Source organism: Bos javanicus, chromosome 7 (genome assembly GCF_032452875.1).
Source record: "Bos javanicus breed banteng chromosome 7, ARS-OSU_banteng_1.0, whole genome shotgun sequence".
Taxonomy (NCBI): Eukaryota; Metazoa; Chordata; class Mammalia; order Artiodactyla; family Bovidae; genus Bos; species Bos javanicus.
In genome coordinates, this window is record NC_083874.1 from 2,623,076 (window position 1) to 2,646,040 (window position 22,965).

The 22,965-nt window shown below is 48.7% G+C and overlaps 1 protein-coding gene and 1 long non-coding RNA gene across 5 annotated transcripts; one reads left to right on the top strand and one right to left on the bottom strand.

The window, feature by feature from the left end:
* Positions 1-4,665: 4,665 nt before the first annotated feature.
* Positions 4,666-22,851, bottom strand: LOC133250306 (uncharacterized). 4 transcript variants are annotated; one of them, XR_009737298.1, is made up of 4 exons: positions 22,625-22,851; positions 14,630-19,351; positions 13,291-13,981; positions 4,666-4,836 (listed from the first exon to the last, which is right to left on the bottom strand). It is a non-coding gene; the product is annotated as an uncharacterized LOC133250306 (long non-coding RNA). The 4 variants fall into 4 exon arrangements; XR_009737300.1 differs by lacking the exon at positions 4,666-4,836 and adding an exon at positions 12,594-12,723 and having other exon boundaries at positions 13,291-13,494; XR_009737299.1 differs by lacking the exon at positions 4,666-4,836 and adding an exon at positions 12,594-12,723 and having other exon boundaries at positions 13,291-13,843.
* On the top strand, positions 14,782-22,161 carry TRIM17 (tripartite motif containing 17). The gene is made up of 7 exons (XM_061421327.1): positions 14,782-14,880; positions 17,027-17,460; positions 18,678-18,773; positions 19,259-19,489; positions 20,842-20,864; positions 20,960-21,060; positions 21,357-22,161. The coding sequence occupies exons 2-7, from the start codon at positions 17,032-17,034 to the stop codon at positions 21,902-21,904; spliced, it is 1,428 nt and encodes a 475-aa protein (XP_061277311.1). The 5' UTR covers positions 14,782-14,880; positions 17,027-17,031; the 3' UTR covers positions 21,905-22,161.
* Positions 22,852-22,965: the final 114 nt, after the last annotated feature.

Here is a 22,965-nt window from a genome sequence, read left to right on the forward strand (position 1 = left end):
TTTCTGAAAATAAAATTAAAAAAAAAATAAGTAACAGCAGCCACGTAAATTCTGAAACATGTCTTATGGCTACTATTACAAGGTAAGTATGACTGGAAATGACTGAACTCTTTCCCAGAATAAAACCGATCCAGGTACATGTTTAAACAAAAGGCCAATGTCTGCTTTTCCAGATAGATGTTCTTTCTTTTCCTGTCTTATGTTTATCGGACAACACCATGAATTTGCTTAAAATAAAAGTCAACTTTCCTCTTACTGTCACCAGTGGTCACTCAGCCAACAGGTCTTTCTGAGTTCTCACAGATGATTTCTCCTCCATGGCACCTTTATAAGACTTGTGCCTCAAGAGGTCACAGAATAGCAGGTATGATTTATACCATGAGGCCCTCCTTTAACCAAGGAGCGGCCAAAATCTGAGGTTCTCCTGCTCACCACGTGACGTGCCACCCAGGGTCAAGACCAGCAACTTCCTTTTTAGTTCAAAGAGACTCTATAGAACCATCTGCAAAACTCCTATTGACATAAAATTGCCATAGTGAAGTGAGTGAAAATCGTTCAGTCATGTCTGACTCTTTGTGACCCCATGAACTATACAGTCCATGGAATTCTCCAGGCCAGAATACTGGAGTGGGTAGCCTTTCCCTTCTCCAGGGGATCTTCCCAACACAGGGATAGAACACAGGGCTCCTGCATTGCAGGCAGATTCTTTACCAGCTGAGCCACCAGGGAAGCCCAAGAATACTGGAGTGGGTACCCTATCCCCTCAGCAGATCTTTCTGACCCAGGGACCAAATCGGGGTCTCCTGCATTGCAGGTGGATTCTTCACCAGCTGAGCTACCAGTTAGTTAGTTAGTTCAGTTGCTCAGTTGTGTCTGATTCTTTGCGACCCCATGAATCGAAGCATGCCAGGCCTCTCTGTTCATCACCAACTCCCGGAGTTCACTCAAACTCATGTGCATTGAGTCAGTGATACCATCCAGACGTCTCATCCTCTGTCATCCCCTTCTCCTCCTGCCCCCAATCCCTCCCAGCATCAGGGTCTTTTCCAATGAGTCAACTCTTCCCATGAGGTGGCCAAAGTATTGGAGTTTCAGCTTTAGCATCATTCCTTCCAAAGAAATTCCAGGACTGGTCTCCTTTAGGATGGACTGGTTGGATCTCCTTGCAGTCCAAGGGACTGTCAAGAGTCTTCTCCAACACCACAGTTCAAAAGCATCAATTCTTCAGCTCTCAGCTTTCTTCACAGTCCAACCCTCACATCCATACATGACCACAGGAAAAACCATAGCCTTGACTAGATGGACCTTTGTTGGCAAAATAATGTCTCTGCTTTTGAATATGCTATCTAGGTTGGTCATAACTTTCCTTCCAAGGAGTAAGCATCTTTTAATTTCATGGCTGCAGTCACCATCTGCAGTGATTTTGGAGCCTAAAAAAATAAAGTCTGACACTGTTTCCACTGTTTCCCCATCTATTTCCCATGAAGTGATGGGACCGGATTCCATGATCTTAGTTTTTTGAATGTTGAACTTTAAGCCAACTTTTTCATTCTCCTTTCACTTTCAAGAAGCTTTTTAGTTCCTCTTCACTTTCTGCCATAAGGGTGGTGTCATCTGCATATCTGAGGTTATTGATATTTCTCCTGGCAATCTTGATTCCAGCTTGTGCTTCCTCCAGCCCAGCGTTTCTCATGATGTACTCTGCATATAAGTTAAATAAGCAGGGTGACAATATACAGCCTTGACATACTCCTTTTCCTATTTGGAACCAGTCTGTTTTTCCATGTCCACTTCTGACTGTTGCTTCCTGACCTGCATATAGGTTTCTCAAGAGGCAGGTCAGGTGATCTGGTATTCACATCTCTTTCAGAATTTTCCACAGTTTATTGTGATCCACACAGGGAAGCCCATAATTGGCATATAACAATGCATGAATGTAGGGTGTATGTGTTGATTTGATACATTTATATATTGCAATATAATTACAACCATAACACTAATTAACACCTCTTAATTAACACTACTTATTAATATCACATAATCAGCATTGCTTATTTGTAGAAGGAACAATTAAGATCTAATCTCTTAGCAACTTTAGGTTTATAATACAGAACTGGTGACCATAATCATTATACTGTGCAATAGATCTCTAGGACTTATTTATCTACTGGTTACAAGTTTATACCTTAAGCAACATCTCCCCTCTTCCCTCTCCATAGGACCTGGATCCAGGAAGCTGGTACTGCAATCTAGGCAGAACAGAGTTTTCCAATAGGTCACCACTTGCCTGTCCCCCTCCTTATGAGGACATACAGGTTTCTTGTCTGATGGACCCCCCAGGAACTCTTTCTGATGGCCCACCTGCCCTGTCCTTGAGAAAGAATGCAGGTAGAAACTGAATGAAGCAGAGGAAGGAGCCCTGGCTCACATTCATCGCTTCCCAGATACAGAGAGTACAAACTGGACAGAGAGTCATAGTGGCTCTCATCTGGCAAGAAAGGCTTCCAGAAATGGGTAACCCCGGATACCTAAACAGAAAAATCCTCTGCATCTAGTAAAATCAGCTCTGGGCCATCGTGGACTGAAGGGTCGTGTATCAGCTTGCTGTCTTCTCCCTTATCCCAGGAGACTGTGCACAGCCCCTCTGCTGGGAGTTAGCTGTTGCAGTGAGCCCACAAATCCAACAGAGGAGAGTCCAGACAAGCTCCGTGTTCTCAGGCTGCCTGGACTGGGATGTCCACTGGGTTGCTACCACTTCCTAAGGTAGCTGAGGCCCAAACAGATGCTACTAGCCGTCACTAAGGAGACCTGTGTCTTGGGTCCCAGTGGCTCAAAATAACTGAGGGTTTTTTTAAGCCAGAGGGTCACCCACTGGCATTTTCTGGAGTAACTGGCTTTGAGAGCTGGTGACCCCCATCCTGGCAGTTGGCAATGTTCCAGATGGTAGAGTCTGTAAACTGGCCTCCTCAAAGAAGATGCATTGAAGTAAAATCCCCAGAGAGGCTAAAGGGGCTCAGGACACGCCACCCCAAAATATGCTCCTTTGCTCTACTGATGAATTTGAGCTTCTCTCTCTGTTTACAAAAGGGAAACACCACCCACTCCAGCATTCTGGCCTGGAGAATTCCATGGACTTTATAGTCCACAGGGTCACAAAGAGTCAGGCACGACTGAGCGACTTTCACTTCACTCTGCTTATAAGCAGGGCAGAAGTTTCCCATTTTTATAGAAAATCTCCATTTGTAAAGGTACTCCCTCTCTCTCATACCAGGAAAAAAAGGAGAGGGACTCATCACCTGAGATGGGACTGAGACGAGTCTGCACAAAAGCCCTTATCTGTCATTGGTTACTCCCATACATTTCCTGTGGCTTCCCTGGTGGCTCAGTTGGTAAAGAGTCTGCCCACAATGTGGGAGACCTGGGTTTGATCCCTGGGTCAGGAAGATCCCCTGGAGAAGGAAATGGCATTTCACTCCAGTATTCTTGCCTGGAGAATTCCATGGAATGAGGAGCCTGGTGGTCTATAGTTCATGGGGTCACAAAGAGTCGGACATGACTAAATGACTAACTTTCTTTCACTTTCACACATTTCCTTAGTTACCTTCCCACAATCCCCTCCTCCAAACCCAGAAGTACAGATCCCGTTTTCTTAGTCTAGTCACTTCTCCCCAGTTTATTGTCCTTTTTTAAAAAAATCGGTATCCTTTTCTTCTATTAACCCACTCCAGTGTTCTTGGGCTTCCCTGGTGGCTCAGCTGGTAAGGAATCCGCCTGCAATGCAGGAGACCTGGGTTCAATCCCTAGGTTGGGAAGATCCCCTGGAGAACGGAAAGGCTACCCGCTCCAGTATTCTGGCTGGGAGAATTCCACGGACAGTCCATGGGGTCACAAAGAGTCAGACACGACTGGGCGACTTTCACTTTCACTAATCTGTCTGCTGTCAGTTTAATTCATAAAGCTTGGGAAAGCGTAAGAGGATGGGTGGAAAATGTTTTTCCCCTCCCCTACAAGGCCCATGATGCACATACAGTAGATGTGAGAAATAACCTTTGTTTGGTGCATCGTCAGGATGTGGGGCTGTTTGTTACTACAACAAACTCCTTACAGGTACAGCAGGCTGTCTATGGTAACTACAGAGAAAAACCATCGTGTTAGTGGAATGTCTGGAAACCAGGCCAAGGCAGAACGGCTAAAGAATGGACAACCTGTTGGAGAGGGTCAGTGGGTAAAGTGTGGGGGAAACAAATGGATACCTCCGGATATTGAAGGACTACATGAGATAGAAGAGAGGAGTACTCTGTTATTTTAAAAGGAACACCTGGAACCAGGCCTGGACGTTGCAGGGCTGCAGATACTTGACCTAAGCCCATTCCCACCTGATTCCCGAAGAGGATAGGCATACATCTTATTCACCAGGAGGTGGGTGCCTGTTTTGAGGATAACTGTATGAAGGACCCCACTTTGACAAGACGGGTAGAACATCAGGGTCTCATCTGACACCAAGACCCAACAGCTCTGTGGAATGACACCCCCAAAGTGATACTGTATGCATTTCAATTTTCCCAATATTACATTCCATAAAATACCAACTTCAAAGTTTCTAAGAATGCTGACAGTTCTCCCAGTCATTCTGGACGTCACAGCAAAGCATGCAAATGCCCATCAGCTCCCACAAACCAGAGGGCAACTTGCAGTGCCCCGAATTCTTAATGCAAGTTCAAGTTTAATCATGTTAAAGACTCTTCTTGACCAAATTCCAGCCAGGCTCTTCTTAGCCCTCATCTAGACAAGGCTTCTATGTTCATCTTGGGCTTCTGTGTTCATCCTGGGCAGTGCCTTTAACAAAGGATCATGCTAGGTCAATTTAGTAAGAGATACTCGATGCCCCCAACCCATGATGTCTAGTTTTTTATCCCCTACCTTTGGCTTATATGTACATCCTTGTATTTGTGCATCCTTGACCTACCTTGAGAAAAAATCCTGTTAGGCAGGCTGTAGGCCATTTGATGGCCTCCCAGAATTCATATATTAAAATTTAACCCCCAAGGTGCTGGTATGAGAAGGTGGGGCCTTTGTGGGAGGTGATTAGGTCAGGAAGGTAAAGCTAAAGAAACCCCAGAGAGCTCCCCGATTCCATGTGGGGACACAGTAAGAAGGCAAGTCCATGAACCATAAGGTGAGTTCTCACCAAACCTGTCAGCACTTTGATCTTACACTTCCAGCCTCCAGAACTGTGAGAAATGTCTGTTGTTTATAAGCCACTGAGAGAGTCAATTCTTAGGTAGGTTGATAAGAAGTCCAGGGTCCCCAAGGAGGAGAAAGCGGTCTGGGGCTCTCGAGGAGGAGAAAAGGATAAACTTTTTTCCTTCATTGCTTTGTCTTAGTCTATATAACAATGTATCTTGCTCAAGGACATGTTTCTCCTTAACAAGAACCTTCTGACTAATCTTGTTCTCTAATCTTATGTTTTAGGAGTGGGTCTAGTAAGACCTTTCTGTTGTTTGTTCTAATCTGGTTAACTAATATTATGGGAGTGGGTCTGCTAAGACTCTTTACTGTAATAAAGTATATAGCTCCCTTGATAAACTGGCAAGGGGGGGGGCATTCTCTGTCCCCCTCCTGAAGTCGATGTCAGAAGCTTTCTGTGTCCCTTTTTATACTTTGATAAAACACAAAAGCTCTTGAGTGATCAAGTTTGGTCCCTGGTCCCTCTATGGTATCCTATTCAGTTCAGTTCAGTCACTCAGTCATGTCTGACTCTTTGCAACCTCAAGGACTGCAGCATGCCAGGCCTCCCTGTCCATCACCAACTCCTGGAGTTTACCCAAACCCATGTCCATTGAGTCAGTAATGCCATCCAACCATCTCATCTTCTGTCATCCCCTTCTCCTTCCACTTTCAATCTTTCCCAGCATCAGGGTCTTTTCAAATTAGTCAATTCTTCGCATCAGGTGGCCAAAGTATTGGAGTTTCAGCTTCAGCATCAGTCCTTCCAATGAACACCCAGGACTGATCTCCTTTAGGATGGATCGGTTGGATCTCCTTGCAGTCCAAGGGACTCTTAAGAGTCCTCTCCAACACCACAGTTCAAAAGCATCAACTCTTTGGTGCTCAGCTTTCTTTATAGTCCAACTCTCACATCCATACATGACCACTGGAGAAACCATAGCCTTCACTAGACAGACCGTTGTTGGCAAAGTAATGTCTCTGCTTTCCCCTCAGTCAGTCTCTCCCATCAGGAAGCTTCCATAAGCCTCTTACCTTCTCCATCAGAGGGCAGACAGACTGAAAATCACAATCACAGAAAATTAACCTGTTGAGGTCCTTTAATGGACCAGAGCCTGGTGGTCTGGAGTTGATGATAAGAAAGTAAAGGAGAGAAAGAGGCTGATATTCCTTGGTTTACACAGAAAGCCAGTAAAGCCCCTGGCACGGGGCTTGCTCTGTTCATGGAAGCCTCAGGCGCCCTCTCGATGGGGTGAAGGCGCAGAGCGCCTTCTCAAGAGGGTCTTAGAAGCCTGGGCAGGAAAGTGAACTCAGAGAGTCTCTGCGCTCCAAAGAAATAGCCTGAGAGAGAGAGAAAGAAAGAGAAAGACAGACACGGAGACCAGAGCTCTGATGGAGCCAAGGTGTTTTAATCAACATGGTGTGGGCATATATACTGTCTTACAAGGTAGTTATTCTCAGCAAAGATAAAGATTAAAATTCCATGACTTACAAAACATAGGCAATCCATATTAAAGAGAGAGATTTGTAAATAATCACTTTTACCATATGGTTCACAAGGAAGAGGTTGCTTATCACCATATAGAAACACTAATGAAGGAAATGCCTGGATTCCTCAGTCCAGGGAGAGGCTTCCCTCACCTCTTAATTCCTGAGTATTCAGGAATTAATAAGGAGCAGAGAATTTCTGACAGATCCAAAACAGCATACAGGAAGCCTCCTGTTAAATGCTTCCTGACACTAACCAATCTGATCACATGGACCAAAACCTTGTCTAACTCAATGAAACTATGAGCCATGCCATACAGGGCTACCCAAGATGGATGGGTCATGTTGGAGAGTTCTGACAAAATGCGGTCCACTGGAGAAGGGAATGGCAAACCACTTCAGTATTCTTGCCTTGAGAACCCCATGAACAGTATGGTATCCTATTACAGAGGACTAAATGGCACCACACTCCAGTACTCTTGCCTGGAAAATCCCATGGACGGAGGAGCCTGGTAGGCTGCAGTCCATGGGGTCGTGAAGAGTCGGACACGACTGAGTGACTTCACTTGCACTTTTCACTTTAATGCATTGGAGAAGGAAATGGCAACCCACTCCAGTGTTCTTGCCTGGAGAATCCCAGGGACAGGGGAGCCTGGTGGGCTGCTGTCTATGGGCTCGCATAGAGTCAGACACGACTGAAGTGACTTAGCAGCAGCAGCAGCAGCAGCAGCAGCAACAAACAGACTAAGACAGCCAGTTAAGCAAGACTCCCCCTGAAAGTGAAAGTCACTCAGTCATGTCTGACTCTCTGGGACCCCATGGACTATACAGTCCATGGAATTCTCCAGGCCAGAGTACTGGAGTGGATAGTGATTCCCTTTTCCAGGGGTTCTTCCCAACCCAGGGATTGAACCCAGGTTTCCTGCACTGCAGGCAGATTCTTTACCATCTGAGCCACCAGGGACACCCTAGTGGATGGAATTTTCAAATATCGATATATGGTAACCGTCATTCTGGCTTATACATGATATAACTTGAATTTCATGCTAACTAAAGTAGCTGGTTCATGGTCTATCAAACATACCTTGTACATCTGCTTTAATCATTAAAGAAAAATTTGCATCGATCAGACGTAAAGCATGTCTGTTTTAGAGATAAAGATTATGGTCATCCTCGGTGGTCCAGTGGTTAAAAATCCACCTTGCAATGCAGGGGACATGGATTTGACCCCGTCCAACATGCCACAGAGCAACTAAGCCTGCATGCTGCAACTTCTGAGCCTATGAGCTCCAGAGCCCACACGCCACAACAAAAGACACATAGAATGAAGATCCCACTTGTCACAACCAAGACCTGATACAGTCAAATAAGTAAACATCTTTTTCTAAAAAGATAAAGATTAAATGCTTTCTTTGGGATTGCCATTACTAGTACTCCTTTGGTGATAAGACTCCCTTCCCAGGTACCAAGGCCATACTGACTCACTGTGCACATGTTGGTCTGGGTTTTGTGGGGGGTTTTTTGCAAGCCTTGAATGAATGTACCTGTCTGTTTGATGTTCTTTCTTCTGACAAGATATAAAACTCTGGTGAAAAACATGCTTCTCCAGGGCAGTTCCTCAGAGCTACCTCTGAGGCTGTCTCCCAGGCTATCATCCTCAGTTTGGCTGAAATAAAACTTTTCTATTCCTATTATAGATTATTTCTGTCAACACCCGTTTCCCACTGATGTTCCCTCTTAGTAACTTTCCAACCACTGACCACCTCTCTCCACTCACGGGCTACAAATCCCAGTTGTTTTTGTTGTATCCAGAGTTGAGATCAGTTCAATACCAAGGTCTCTTTCCCGTCTTGTAATAGTATGGGATAAAATCTGTCTTCACCACCTTTAACTAGTATCTGTCTTTATCTTTGACAACAACCTTCATGCTTAGTTGCTCAGTCGTGTCCAACTCTTTGTGACCCCATGGACTGTAGCCCACCAGGCTCCTCTGTCCATGGAGATTCTCCAGGCAAGAATACTGGAGTGGGTTGCCATGCCCTTCTCCAGGGGATCTTCCCAACCCAGGGATTAAACCCAGGTCTCCCACATTGCAGGCGGATTCTTTACCAGCTGAGCCACCAGGGAAGCCCAAAATATGTGCCTGTTTTGTGCCAGTCTCAGCCTGACAATAGTAATACCTAGAAATGCCTGGGGGTTGGGGAACACTCCTCGGAGCCTGGTGAGTTTCCCACAGAACCCTGTGCAAATTAATGTTACAAATGGACCAACACGTGTGGGTTTTATTATGATTTTGCAAGATGTTCTTCAGCAATAACTATTAGAACTTTTGAAGAAAAAATAATTTTTTACTTACAGTTCTTGGAACACAGAAGGCATGTCAGTGGTGACTTAGGTAGTGCACACTCAAGTCCTGGTTGTTTAATCTAGTCATGTAGCTGGCAGTGTATTTATTTGAGATAGCCTTCAGAATGCCCCTTTGTAGTGGACAATTTAGCAACCAAAGTGTAAGTCAGGCACTTACTTTATAAAAAGAAACTGTTAGAGCATATACACAATGCTACTTTGAAAGAAAGTGAAAGTCACTCAGTTGCGCCTGACTCTTTGTGACCCCATGGACTATACAGTCCATGGAATTCTCCAGGCCAGAATACTGGAGAAGGTAACCTTTCCCATCTCCAGGGGATCATCCCAACCCAGGGATCAAACCCAAGTCTTCCGCATTGCTGGCAGATTCTTTACCAGCTGTGCCATAAGAGAAGTCATAGAATACTGGAGTGGGTAGCCGTTCCCTTCTCCAGTGGATCTTCCCAACCCAGGAATCAAATCAGGGTCTCCTGCATTGCAGGCGGATTCTTTACCAACTGAGCTATCAGGGAAGCCCCAGTTGCCATACGCTTATTTTGAGCTGAAGTCAGTCGAGATAAAGCAGACACAGGATGAACTCTCTGCCCTCCCTCTATCTGCCTAAAAGCAGACCATAAGTCTCCCTTGTGTAGGTGTCCCCTGACCTCTGTACCAGAAAAATGGGATCACCAAAGAGGGAGTCAATACTGAGATGAGTCTGCATAAGCAAAACTTGCTATATAACCCATGTGTTTGTGTGTTAGTTGCTCTGACATGTCTGACACTTTGCAACCCCACAGTCTGTCCATGGAATTCTCTATGCAAGAATACTGGAGTAGGTTGCCATGCCCTTCTCCAGGGGATCTTCTTGACCCAGGGATGGAACCAGGGTCTCCTGCATTGCAGGTGGATTCTTTACCATTTGAGCCACCAGGGAAACCCCTATGTTGCTGCTGCTGCTGCTAAGTCACTTCAGTCATGTCCAACTCTGTGCGACCCCATAGACGGCAGCCCACCAGGCTCCCCCGTCCCTGGGATTCTCCAGGCAAGAACACTGGAGTGGGTTGCCATTTCCTTCTCCAATGCAAGAAAGTGAAAAGTGAAAGCGAAGTCGCTCAGTTGTGTCCGACTCTTAGCGACCCCATGGACTGCAGCTCACCAGGCTCCCCCGTCCATGGGACTTTCCAGGCAAGAGTACTGGAGTGGGGTGCCATTGCCTTCTCCAGAAACCCCTATACCTATCATTAATTTCCCCAGATATTTACCTGCCCACAATTCATGACTACAAGAAGCTCAAGCTCTTTTTATTTTTCTTTTTTTTTTGAAAGTCGCTCAGTTGTGTCCGACTCTTTGTGACCCCCATGGACTGTAGCCTACCAGGCTCCTCTGTCCATGGAATTCTCCAGGCCAGAATACTGGAGTGGGTAGCTTTCTCCAGGGTATCTTCCCAACCTAGGAATTGGACCCAGGTCTCCCACACTGCAGGTGGATTCTTCACCACCTGAGCCACCACAGACGCTCCCCACTACACCTTTTATTTAACTTCTCCACAATTTATCACCTTTGTTAAAATCAATATTGCCAACTAAAAATTAGCATCTGCCATTTGCCTCTACAAAGATTAATTCACTTGCCAATATAGTCACTGACACACACACACCCCAAAAGGACCTCAGTGTGGAGATCAGGAATGAGGCACTCTGAGCTCTGGGGAAAAATGGGCAGAACAGGCCTTTGGACAGTTCAATATTTTCAGCAGAAGATTATGAGCCCAGTTCTTGTATCTTATATCTAGAAAAGCATTACAGTCATTAACAGAGACATATGCTCCTCACGACTGCTACTGTTGCTAAGTCACTTCAGTTGTGTCCGACTCTGTGCGACCCCATAGATGGCAGCCCACCAGGCTCCCCCGTCCCTGGGATTCTCCAGGCAAGAACACTGGAGTGGGTTGCCATTTCCTTCTCCATGACTAGCAGCAACCTAATACAAAAATGTGTGCTTGATTGCATGTATATCCTTTCACCAAAATCATATATACACTGACCACCCCTCACCTCTTCCAAGCAGTTCCTCAGAAGTATCCGAAACTGTCTCCCAGGCTGTAGTCCTCATTTTATCCTAATAAAACTTCATGAAAGTCACATTGTATATTTTTTTCAGTTAACCAAATAGGCCCTTGAGTCTTTTTTGGCCGAGGTGGTGGTGGTGGGGCGGGAGGGTTACAGTTCTTGTCTGTGAAGCCCTCAAGCACATAAATTTTTAAAAAATAAAATTAAATAAAATGTTTATGCTTTTGTTATTCTGTCTTTTATTGGTTTAGTTCATATGCCTCTAAAATAGTAAATTATGTTCCTTCCCTATACGTCAGAAGAATAAATGCTACAAACACATCAAAATCATCATTTGAAAGCTTATATTTCCTTTACACTTAGCTTTGTAGATTTCAAAGAAAAAGTCCGACTTAATTTTTTGCTTCTGTCCCTCTGACTAAAAGTGGCAAATATAAATGGAAACAAAAACTCTACGTGAAAGGATTCAAATTTTACAAAAGTGACTAAGTAGAAAAAAGAACCAGAAATGAAGTTGTAAGTCTATGTCATCAGGCATGAGATGAAGTGAGGCTCTGAAGGCCACAGACTCAGGCACACAAATGTTGCAGGAAGAGGGAATTCTTCCAAGGCCTAAAATGGTCTTTTGTCTGTCAGAAACAAATTGCCCAAGGAGACACATGTACTGGCAAAACAAAAGACTTCATTGGAAAGGGGCACCCAGGGAGAGAATGGTGAGGTAAGAGAACCCAGGAGAACTGCTCTGCCAAGAGGCTCACAGTCTCAGGTTTTATGGTAATGGGGTTAGCTTTCTGGGTTTTCTCTGGCCAATCTTCTTGCTTGTTGCCCCTGTTTGGTCTGACTCAGAGTCCTTGGGAGTGTAAGCGTCCCTCAGCCACAATGGGTTTCAGCATGAAGGTTTCTGGAGGTTTGGCAGGACATGTATGGGCTGGTGTAACCCCTCCTTTTGGCAGTAGCTTATTAGCTCTGTGTTCCTTCTTGGGACCTCCTGTTGTGTGATAACTCATGCAAGCAGTTATTATGCTGCCTGGTCACAGCAGGCGGTTTCAGTCCATGGTTCCCTAACACATGTACTCCTTAGTTTTAGATTACATTTTTATGTTTCCCATCCTGCTTTTTGTCAGATCCACAGCCTTCCTCTACTGTCTCCAGGTACTGCAGCCTGAGCTGATTCTCTGTAGCTAAGTTGAACTCTCCAAACAGGCAGGGTGAGGGAACCACCCAGCACAGCTTCAGGATGGGCAGGAAACCACTGCCCCACATGTAATCTTGAATTCCTCTAGAAACCATCAGGTGAGAAGAACGGCTCTCCCAGGTCAGACAGGCCCTGATCTAACTGCAGCTTCATTCCAGTGGGAGCCTGAACATCCATATATAAAAAGAAAACTCTGACCCACAATGTGCAGCAGTCCTGTCTTAATCTGCTCTGACTGCTATAACAAAATATGATGGGGCCACTCATGAACCACAAACGTTTATTTCTCACAGTTCTGGAGGCTGGAAGTCCAAGAGCAAGGTACCAACTGATTTGGTGTCTGGCGAGGGCCTGCTTCCTGGGTTACAGACATCCATCTTCTTGCTATGTCCTTACCTGATAGAAAGGATAAAGGAGCTCTCTGGGAGAAAGGAGTCTCTTTTCTAAGTGCACTAACCCCATTCATGAGGGCTCCACCCTCCTAACCTAATCAACCTCCCAAAGGCCCCACCTCCCAGGGGCTACATTTCAACATATGAATTTTAGGGGCACACATTCAGTCCATAGTAAAACTGTCCAGGAAGCCAACATACCCTCTACATTAATCAGCCCAGAAAGCCAACCTGCTATCAGTCAGACTTACAGGACATTAGGCTGTTATCTCTAACAACAACCCAGGAACTTCACTTCCCAACAGTTGCTCCAGTTTCCCAGACCCACAAGCCTCCATCAGGGCACACCTAAAACCGTCTCTTTTTCCAAGAGGAAGCACACCACACCATGGACTGACCCTGAATTGCTGCCAAGGGATGGTGCTCATCTCCCTTGTCGCAGAGAGCTATGAGTGAATGCCCTCTGCTTGTTCTCACGGGCTGTTTCCATCTACTTCCACATTGGAAAGAGAATAAGGAGTCTTGTGGGGCAGAAACTGCTTCTTGAAGGATGCATATTCTGTGCTGTTACCCGGATCATTTGAGTCCACGTGTCCTTCTGAGCAGGTGGCATATGGTGCTGCAGCCAGTAGTAGAAGCTCATAAAGCTGCCCCCAGGCTTCCACCAAGCTGCACAGATGATGCTGGGTCATGGTTCACACTCTCCCTGTCTCAGATTCTCAACAGTGACCCAAGGGTCTCCAGCTCTGTTGCAGATTTAATGGTCTTGCTAGTTCTTTAAAAAAAACTTTGGTTCTGTAGCACCTGCAACCACACCTTCACCTGGACACAATATTCTTGGTAAAGACATGTAAGTCTGAATCTGATCACTGTTAGTTCTCAACTTTTGCTGCACATTAATGGGGAAATGTACAACAAAATCTGCTCCCAACCCAGAAAACCACTCACAGAGAAGAGAAAGGGAAAGAAAAAAGAAAAAAACAAGTTTTCTTATTGAATTAGAACAAGAACGCGATGCTGATCCCAAGGGGTGCAGAGATGGAAGGGAACCTCTTCTTTTCCTATGGCTAAGTGAATACAACCTGTTACTTTCATGTCTTCATGATAATGTTGCTAATTTTCTCCTGCAATTATGATCAAAAATGATTTGAAGTTAGATGACAAGGTAGGTCCATATCCTCCCAGGACTCTGAGAAATGATTACATTTCAGAAATGCTCCTAGGTCTTTGAATCGTTCTTGATATATGAGATGGGCCACAGGCTTATTTAGCCAGAAAAAAAAAAAAAAAAAAAAGAGTTACACACAGTTAACAAGAACAGAGAAAGAAATGTTTTTAAAATCCTGTGATTCTATTTTCTAAATTGAAAGAAACTGTCAGCCCAGACTCACCTTACATGCAGAGCAGGCTCAGGGACTTTCAGGGGATTCTAATCAGCAACCGAGAGCCTGCAGGGGCTTACAGTCCCTGTGGTCGCAGAGTCGGACAAGGCTGAGCGACTAACACACACATTGCCTCATTCAACTAGCTTTCTGGCCCCCAACCCCACTCGCTGCCCTGAGCCTTGAACCACTGGACTCTGTCCTGGAAATGTTAGCAGAAATACACACAGTTCAGCCAGCCAGGCGGGGTGCGGAGCCCCGGGAGACCTGGAGCCTCCGGTCGACCAGAGATCCCCTCCATCTCCACCGAAGTGTGCCTGACACCCGCTGCCCCTTCCGTCCTCACGCCCCTCCCAATATGGGATCCGCTCCCTGCAGCCCCACACGTCTTCCCCTCTGCAGACAACAAGGCTCCCACCACCGTCTACCCCTCCCCCTTCCGCCTGACTACCTAACCCCACACCCTGCCCTGTTCCCGCTCCTTCCCCCGCCCCCTCAGCTCCGGCCAGCTCTGTAAGGGCTCCTTACCCTTCAGGAGAATCCTGCCCCCATCCCTAGGCTGCTGACAACCGCTCGCCAACGAAACCTCCCCGTCCCCAACCTGATTACGGCCCCGCCCCTCGACCTCGGGCTCCTGCTGACGCCACAAAGCCCGAAGCCCGGCGCCCTCGGATTCCCGCCCGGGTAGTTTCCATCGCCCCAAAGCAGGCTTTCCTGGGCTGCGTTTGGAGGCGTAGTTCGGGGTGCCTGGCGAGGTGCAGCGTGCACCGCTTTACCCTGTAAGTATCACCCCCTTGAGGGAGCCGGCGGGTGGTCACCTTGTGGGTGCTGAGGCTCCGGTTGGGACCCCGTGCACCCTCTGCCCTAGTGGAGTGGCTGTCCCAGCTTTGAAGGTGGTTGTAAACTGGAACCAGTTCAGTTCAGTTCAGTTCAGGCCTCCCTGTCCATCACCATCTCCCGGAGGTCACTCAAACTCAGGTCCATTGAGTGGGTGATGCCATCCAGCCATCTCATCCTCTGTCGTCCCCTTTTCCTCCTGCCCCCAATCCCTTCCAGCATCAGAGTCTTTTCCAGTGAGCCAACTCTTCACATGATGTGGCCAAAGTACTGGAGTTTCAGCTTTAGCATCATTCCTTCCAAAGAACACCCAGGACTGATCTCCTTTAGAATGGACTGGTTGGATCTCCTTGCAGTCCAAGGGACTCTCAAGAGTCTTCTCCAACACCACAGTTCAAAAGCATCAATTCTTCGGCACTCAGCTTTCTTCACAGTCCAACTCTCACATCCATACATGACTACTGGAAAAACCATAGCTTTGACTGGAACCAGAGGAGCCAGCTATTTTAGCCCTGCATTTACAGAGTAACATTCCAGGGTCAAGGAAGGCCTGTCCGCCATTACTGGCCCAGAGCCCTTGGATGGCTTCCCCCAGAACCTGAGCCAGAGCCTAGTGTCCAGACTGCCCCACTCTCACCCAGCTTCTGCTGGGTGGGCAGCAGTCGGGACGAAGGGCAGCTGAGAGCAGAGGGAGAGACTCACGCCAAAGGCTCTTCCCAGAGACAAAGTGAACCAACGTCAGGGATTCAGGAATCTGCAGAATCCAGCTGCGATAGTTGCAGACTGCATAGAAGGGAACCTGGACAGTGCTTGCATTAATAATTCAGAAATAATGTTTAAATCCACTCTAAGTCAGCCCTAACCACCACCCTGTGAAGTACATCCAGGATTGGATCTCCACTGTATCAAGTCATGGCTATTCCAACCCCAGAGTGTGTGTGTATGTGTGTTTGTGTTCAGATGTTGGTGCATGTGTCCAGGTGCCTCTGCATGTGCCTTTGTGTGTGTGTGCCAGTGTGTAAACATGCATGCACGTGTACATGTGTGTTCCTGGGTATGTGTGTGAGCATGTGTGCGTGTAAATGGCCCTCCTTTATCTTTTCTGCACTGCTCCTTGTCAAGGAAAATCAGAGCTGGATGGTACAGGGGTAAAAACAGGTTTTATTTGGGACTATTGAAATAGGAAGAAAGATATTAGCATAGAAACTGGGGTTCTATATAGAACTAGACCTTCTATATAGAATTGTGAAGTTCAGTTCTGAATACAGCATGGGCCAGTGGGGATTTTTAAGGAGTAGGGTAGGGCCAGTTACAAGAAGTTACTAGGAGGAAACATCTTAGTAGCAGGGAGTGGTGGTCGGGGCGGGGGGTCTGGTTAAACCCACCTAGTGGGATTTCTTCTAAACTTGAACAGCATAGAGACCGACGTGTAAGTCCAAGGCTTGGTTGGAAAATTCTGGAGCCTGAGCAAGTGTTGGTTAAAGAGAAAAACTTTGTCAACCCTGCTCCCTAATGAGAGAGATGTTTCCTCTTAAACTCCCTTTTGCCTTTGTTCTGCGGAGTTCTGTTAAAGAGAAACCTATGTGCTTGTTAAAACGGTAAGCAAGACTATTCAAGATTGTCGCAGTGTCATCTCTGAATGCAGCTGAGACAGCTGCAGATCTGTAGCCAAGGAGTGGAGTGATGGTGGTCAGTGATGGAGAATCACCCAGAGGTGCCATAAGGACGGGGCTTATTGCTAAACAGGCCTAAGAGGATTCTTGCTTAAGGAGGGTCAAGGACATCAATTCATTATAGGTGGGGGATGAGGAACTAGATCACATATCACAGCCGGAGTACTGTGAAACCGGGTGGGGCCAGCCAAAGACAGGCCTACAGCTCAGGGGAAGCTGGCTGGGGTTTGCTGAAGGACAGGGTCTTTGTCAGCTTCCAGAGAGACATTTGTGCCCTTTATTGAAGGTGAGTCATGGTACCCTAAAACCCCATCAGGTTCAGACTCCCATCTTCAAAAGGAGGCCAAGAGAGTGCCACTGAAGAGCTCAGGGCTGCAGGCAGAGGATGTGGCAGGACACTCTATTCCTTCCCCAGGCGCCATGGATGCTGTGGAACTTGCCAGAAAGCTGCAGGAGGAGGCCACGTGCTCCATCTGTCTTGACTACTTCACAGACCCCGTGATGACCACCTGTGGTCACAATTTCTGCCGAGAGTGCATCCAGCTGACCTGGGAGAAGGCCAGAGGCCAGAAAAAGAGGAGAAAGCGGAAGGGCTCCTTTCCCTGCCCTGAGTGCCGCGAGCTGTCCCCCCAGAGGAACCTGCGGCCCAACCGTCTGCTGACCAAGGTGGCCGAGATGGTGCGGCAGCACCCCAGTCCCCAGAGCAGGGACCTGTGCCAGGTACACCGAGAGCTGCTCAAACTCTTCTGTGAGGATGACCAGAGGCCCATCTGCATCATCTGCAGGGAGTCCCAGGAACACCGGCCCCACAGGGTGGTCCCTATCGAGGAGGCCGTGCAAGAGTACAAGGTGGGTCCTGGCTAGGGGCCAGAACAGGGGACAAGGGTGCCCAAGTATGCGCACATGTCAAGGACGGTATTAGCAGAGAACGGCTGCTGTAACAAACAGCCCCATATGCAGGCCCACACGGTGGAAGTGTTCCCTTACTCCAGAACAGAGCAGGTTGGGGGCCATGCCATCTCGGTATCACCTCTATGATTATGCAGGAGTCCAGAATGATCAAGTCCCCACCCAGCCCCATCCACAGTCCCTGGTCCTTGTGCAGCCATTGGGGTGGGCAAACCAGGCAACCCCCTGACAGGCAGGGGGAGGGGAGCCTTTTCCCTCCATCCACCTGAGGCTCTGTGGCTGGGGGCTCATGAATTAGATTGAGCAAAGACAAATTGAAGAGAAAGGCAAACCATTTACTAACATATGACTGCTATGCCAGTCACTTGGGAGAGACTGCAGCAACAGTTAAAAAAAAAAAAGTCAATTAGAACTTGGGCATCTTAACAAAGAACAGTACATTTGGAGAAAAGCAACAGGACAAAGGTAAAGGTTGCAGGCTCCCAAGGGTGGCAGACTGTGGGAAGGTGTCTCAGTAACAGAATTCCACAGACTGGGTGGCTTATAAGCAGCAATGTATTGCTCACAGTTGGAGGCTGACGTCAGAGATGAGCACACTCAGGTGAGAGTCCCTTTCTGGCGCACACACGGCCAGCATCTCGCTGTCCTCTCTCGGGTCTCTTTTATAACGGCACTAATCCCATCCATGTGGGTCCCACTGTCATGACCTCGTCGCCTCCCAAAGGCCCCACCTCTGCCATCACATCGGGAGTTAGGGCTTCCATATATGACTTTGGGTGTCGGAGGGACACAAACATTCAGGTGACAGCAGAAATATATATAGGGAGAAAGTAAAGGAAGATAGGGGGTTTTTGTGTAGGTTCATCTTGACACCAACTTACCGTCTTCTTTGTGGGCACAAACTATCCCCAGTGAGGTGCTTCTGGTCAGATAATGGGAGCCCCTGGAAAGCATCTTTCTGCATCTGTTGATTCTTAATTGCCTCCAGCTCAAAATAATCCTTCTGCCAAAGGGACAGATTTTGGGGTGGCATATTTCCATCCCTTGCACCCCATTAGGATGGTTCAGGGTGGTTCTGCTTCAGAGGGCACTGTCTGGATGTGGGACATGCAGGGGGCCCACTGACCCCCAAATCCCGTGGTTTGGGTGCACCACAGTTGAAGCTGGAGGAGGACATGGAGCATCTTCGAGAGGAGATGACGAAGACGGAAGAGCTGCAAGCCAAGGAGGAACACACCTTGGCCGAGTGGCAGGTAGGTGCCAGGGCCACCACACACAGCAGCCAGGCACGGGGGGGAAGGCCCAGCCAGGCCCCCACAGGCCTCCCGACCTGTGAAGCCCCTTGAGGGGGAAATCACTGTCCTGTGTGGATGAGAACACAGGACCCCAGAAAGGCAATGGTTTTCACAGAATTCCTGCCAGATCAGGACTGAGAACGGTGCCCTCAGCACAGGCTGGCCATTTGAAAGATGCAGCGAGCAAGAGTGCACAGGCACTTGGATGTTGCCATTTGGGGCTTAGAGTAAAATTATGCCCCAGTGACATTCAGGGGGGCCTCTGTGTGATCCCTGGCTTCCAGCCCTGCCTGCTTGGCTGGTTTTCTGTGGGTCACTGGGATCCAGGGGAGATGTGCCATTGTTGCCAGAGCAGCCCTTCCAAGCTGGTGTGAAAGCAGGCACCAGGGGTGGTAGGGCCCTGGGTGGGGCTCACCTCCAGGAGCCCACCCACCCCCACACAGGAGAAGGTGAAGGAGCGGAGGGAGCGCATCATGGTCGAGTTTGAGAAGATGGGCCTCTTCCTGATGGAGGAGAAGCAGCGCCTGCTCCAGGCCCTGAAAAAGGAGGAGGAGGAGACAGTGGCAAAGCTGCAGGAGAGCACAGCCTCACTGAAGCAGCAGAGTCACTCCTTAGAGAGGCTGCTCCTGCAGCTGGAGGACAGAAATGAGCACACACCGCTCCAGATGCTGCAGGTGAGATGGCACGCCTGTGTACCTGGCTGGGGGGGTGGGTGGGTGGATGGGGACTTGAGCTCTGGGTCAGGTACAGTCAGGGTGGGCTGACCTGAGGCAACAGATTCAGGCCAACGGGGAAGGCTCTGTCTCAGTCAGCTCAGGCTGTGTAACAAATATCATAAGTTGGGTGGTTTAAACAACACGTATCTTTCTCACACTCCTAAAGGCTGAAAGTCTGAGCGCAAGTTGTGGGCACAGTTGGCTTCTCCTGGGAGCTCTCCTTGGCTTGTAAGCCATATTCTCCCTGTGTCTTCACATAATCATTCCCCTGTATACAATCTACGCCCTGATAGCCTCCTCTTATGAAGACATCGTCAGATTGGATTACAGCCCACCCTAATGATCTGATTTTATCATAATCACATCTTTAAGGCCTTATCTCCAGATACACTCATACTGAGGTGCTTCAAGGTTTGAGCTCCACAATAGATGAATCTGGGGAGGGAGCCAATTCAGCCCATGACAGGCTTCAGTCCTACTGGGCTGTGTTCATCTCCTTCATAGCCCAGGGATGTGGCTTGAGGGCAGCTGTTGTCCACACAAGGATGCAGGGCACGGGCATATTGGCCCCAGAGAGGCACTGGTGACTTCACAGGCAAGAGCAAGTCACACGATCACACCTGCCAGCTGTGGAAGTAGGGAGAGGGTACAGCTGGCCTACCAGGGATGGGCCTGCACACTGAGGTCCTGGAAGGGGCAGTTTATACTGGCTGAAAAGGGGGTAACTGGTTCAAGTGTGCAGAGCGAGGGGCTCCACAGCAATAAAACACATTTCACATTGCGAGTCATTATACATATATTCACAGGAATGTGTTTATACAACTGAAGCAAATGCCACACGCAGGGTATCTAGATCTCCCAGGATGCCTGGGTCAGTCAGTTTATATGCCTGTTATCCCAGCATCCTGTGGGTTTTGTTGCCAATAAGTGTCCTGGTGTTGACAACAGATTATACACTCTGTCTACCTTTGGGAGAATACTTTGCCTTATATCAAAATGTAATCTATTTGCAACCCACTAAACTGACTCCTGACTCACTCAAGGCCCGAGGCCCGCAGAGGCTTTCATGGTGTGTCATGAGCTGGACAGCTTCCCTGGGTCCTCATTCATTGTGATGGGGAAGAGGAGGCCCAGGAAAGTCAGATAAATGATACTGTGCATAGCCAAGACAGGATTACTCTGTAGAAACCGGAAATGGGGCCATGGCAACACATAAAGCCCCTCTAGCTCTTCTGGCCAAATGTCAACATGGGGTGCTGGGGAACACCACAGACCCTGCCAGTCTCTGCTTTCTTCCATGTCTTTTGAAGGATATGAAAGGCCTCCTCAGCAGGTACTTACCGTACCATCTGCGGTGGGGGTGGTGATGGGCGCAGGGAGGACTGTAAGTGTGGCCGGAGGGAACAGTGAGACCTGTATCCACTGGAGGAAGAGCAGCCTGAGTGTGCAGTACCCAGAGGCTACCTCCATCATGCTGAAGACCATCTGTAGGGTCCCAGGGCAGATAGAGGTCCTCAAGAGTTTCCAAGGTAAGTGGGGGCCCAGGGGCTCTTGGCAATGCCCCACCCTGCTCTCAGCCACTCAAAGCAAGAGCCACCAACAGGACAGGGGTTCCCCAAATGGTACCCCAGCCCCATCTCCTTGGCACTGCCAATACCCACAGTTGGGGTATAGGATCATGCAGTTAACTCCAGGTTCACGGCTGAACTCAGCCAAAGGGAGGCCTGGGTGGGGGTTAGGAGGAACGGCCCCTGCTAGGGCCTTGCCCTCCCCACACTGACCCTGAAAGGCCCCCCTCTCCCCTCCACCCTGGGCCTGTCTCCAGAGGATGTGGTGCCCGACCCCTCCACGGCATACCCCTACCTCCTCTTGTATGAGAGCCGCCAGAGGCGCTACCTGAGCACCCCGATGGATGGCACACCCTGTGGCAAGGACAGGTTCCTCGCCTATCCCTGTGCGGTTGGCCAAGAGATCTACTCCTCAGGGAGGCACTACTGGGAGGTGGGCATGAACCTCACCGGTGATGCACTGTGGGCCCTGGGCGTGTGCAGGGACAACGTGAGCCGGAGGAACAGGGTCCCCAAGTCCCCAGAAAACGGGTTCTGGGTGGTGCAGCTATGCAAGGGAAAGAGGTACGCACCTGCCGCGTTTCCCCCAACTCCCGTCACACTGGCCGAGCCTCCGAGCCACATGGGCATCTTCCTGGATTTTGAAGCTGGAGAGCTGGCCTTCTACAATGCGAACGATGGGTCCCACCTGCATAGCTACTCTCAGCCTGCCTTCCCTGGCCCCCTGCAGCCCTTCTTCTGCCTTGGGGCCCCCAAATCAGGCCAGATGGTCATCTCTACAGTGACTCTGTGGGTGAAGGGATAGGGGCGCAGGCTGGTGGAGCCTGGGCAACCCTCCTTTCTCCAGAAGGTGAGGTGGTCCCACTCAGCAAGGCCCACCTGCCCAGCTTATCGCGATGAGGCATTTGCAAGCCATCGGCTGTGCAGGCTGGTTTTACAAAGTGGAAATATAATCATGATTAAAGCACTTAAACACTAAGAGTCAATATTTACAGATGCTTCATAGAGAAAACTTTCATACTGGATCAGTTTCTAAATATATACAGGCATACGTACAAGGCACAGTGTGCTGTGGTTTTCTTTAGCCATGTCCCCTACTCTCCACTTAGAGATACTGCCATTCTCTGGGGGCTCAGTGGTTTAGGTTTTTATATGTAGAGCCAAGGCCTCAAGTGTCTACCTTCTTTGTCCTCAGCAAATTCCATATCTGGGTCCTTCACAGGGGGAAAATGAAAAAGTGAAGGGACTTTTCAAGCTGAATTCCTACAAGCCTCAGAGCTGCCCACCTTTGCTGTAGCGGCAAAATTCAGAGAAGGATCATACAGGGTCCCTTCCTTTAACTCACTCTCCACTGCCCATCCTACCCCCGTGGATGCGTGATTGCAGACGCATTAACAAGTGGGGAACAGTGGCCAGAACCCCAGAATTCTGGCCAATGTACTCTGACCCCCAACAAGGCCAGTAGTCCCAGTGGGCCGAGCCCCCGACACCTTAAGTTCTGATCGTTCCCAGCCCGGGGACTTACGAGGACCCAGGAGCGCACGGGGAACGACGTGGGGCTTCCCGACACAACCTCGGCTTCCCCTTGTCCTCGCCGCCTCTGCGCATTGCGGAGAGCCCAGCGCCCGTGCGGAGCGGCCCCGGCCGCTAAACCTCACGTTCCCCGAGGTCCGAGGGAGACAGCAAGTACCGCAAAGCCGCAGCACCCTAGAGGCAGCCACGAACTCGCGCACAGGTGGCGGCGGCGACGCAAGGTCAGTGGGTGAGCAAGCCTCCAGTTGGGTGCCGCTGGAGGCCGCGTGACAGACCACGGCCAATCCGGAGCTACAGTGGGTGGTTCCAGAAGGGAAGAAAGCTGCTTCCTGC

Bases quoted from the DNA above. Each gene is read 5' to 3' on its own strand.
- TRIM17 (XM_061421327.1), top strand. From the start codon at position 17,032: ATGGATGCTGTGGAACTTGCCAGAAAGCTGCAGGAGGAGGCCACGTGC. The intron at 18,774-19,258 runs GTAGGTGCCAGG...ACCCCCACACAG, and splicing joins ACACCTTGGCCGAGTGGCAG to GAGAAGGTGAAGGAGCGGAG. The intron at 20,865-20,959 runs GTACTTACCGTA...TATCCACTGGAG, and splicing joins ATGAAAGGCCTCCTCAGCAG to GAAGAGCAGCCTGAGTGTGC.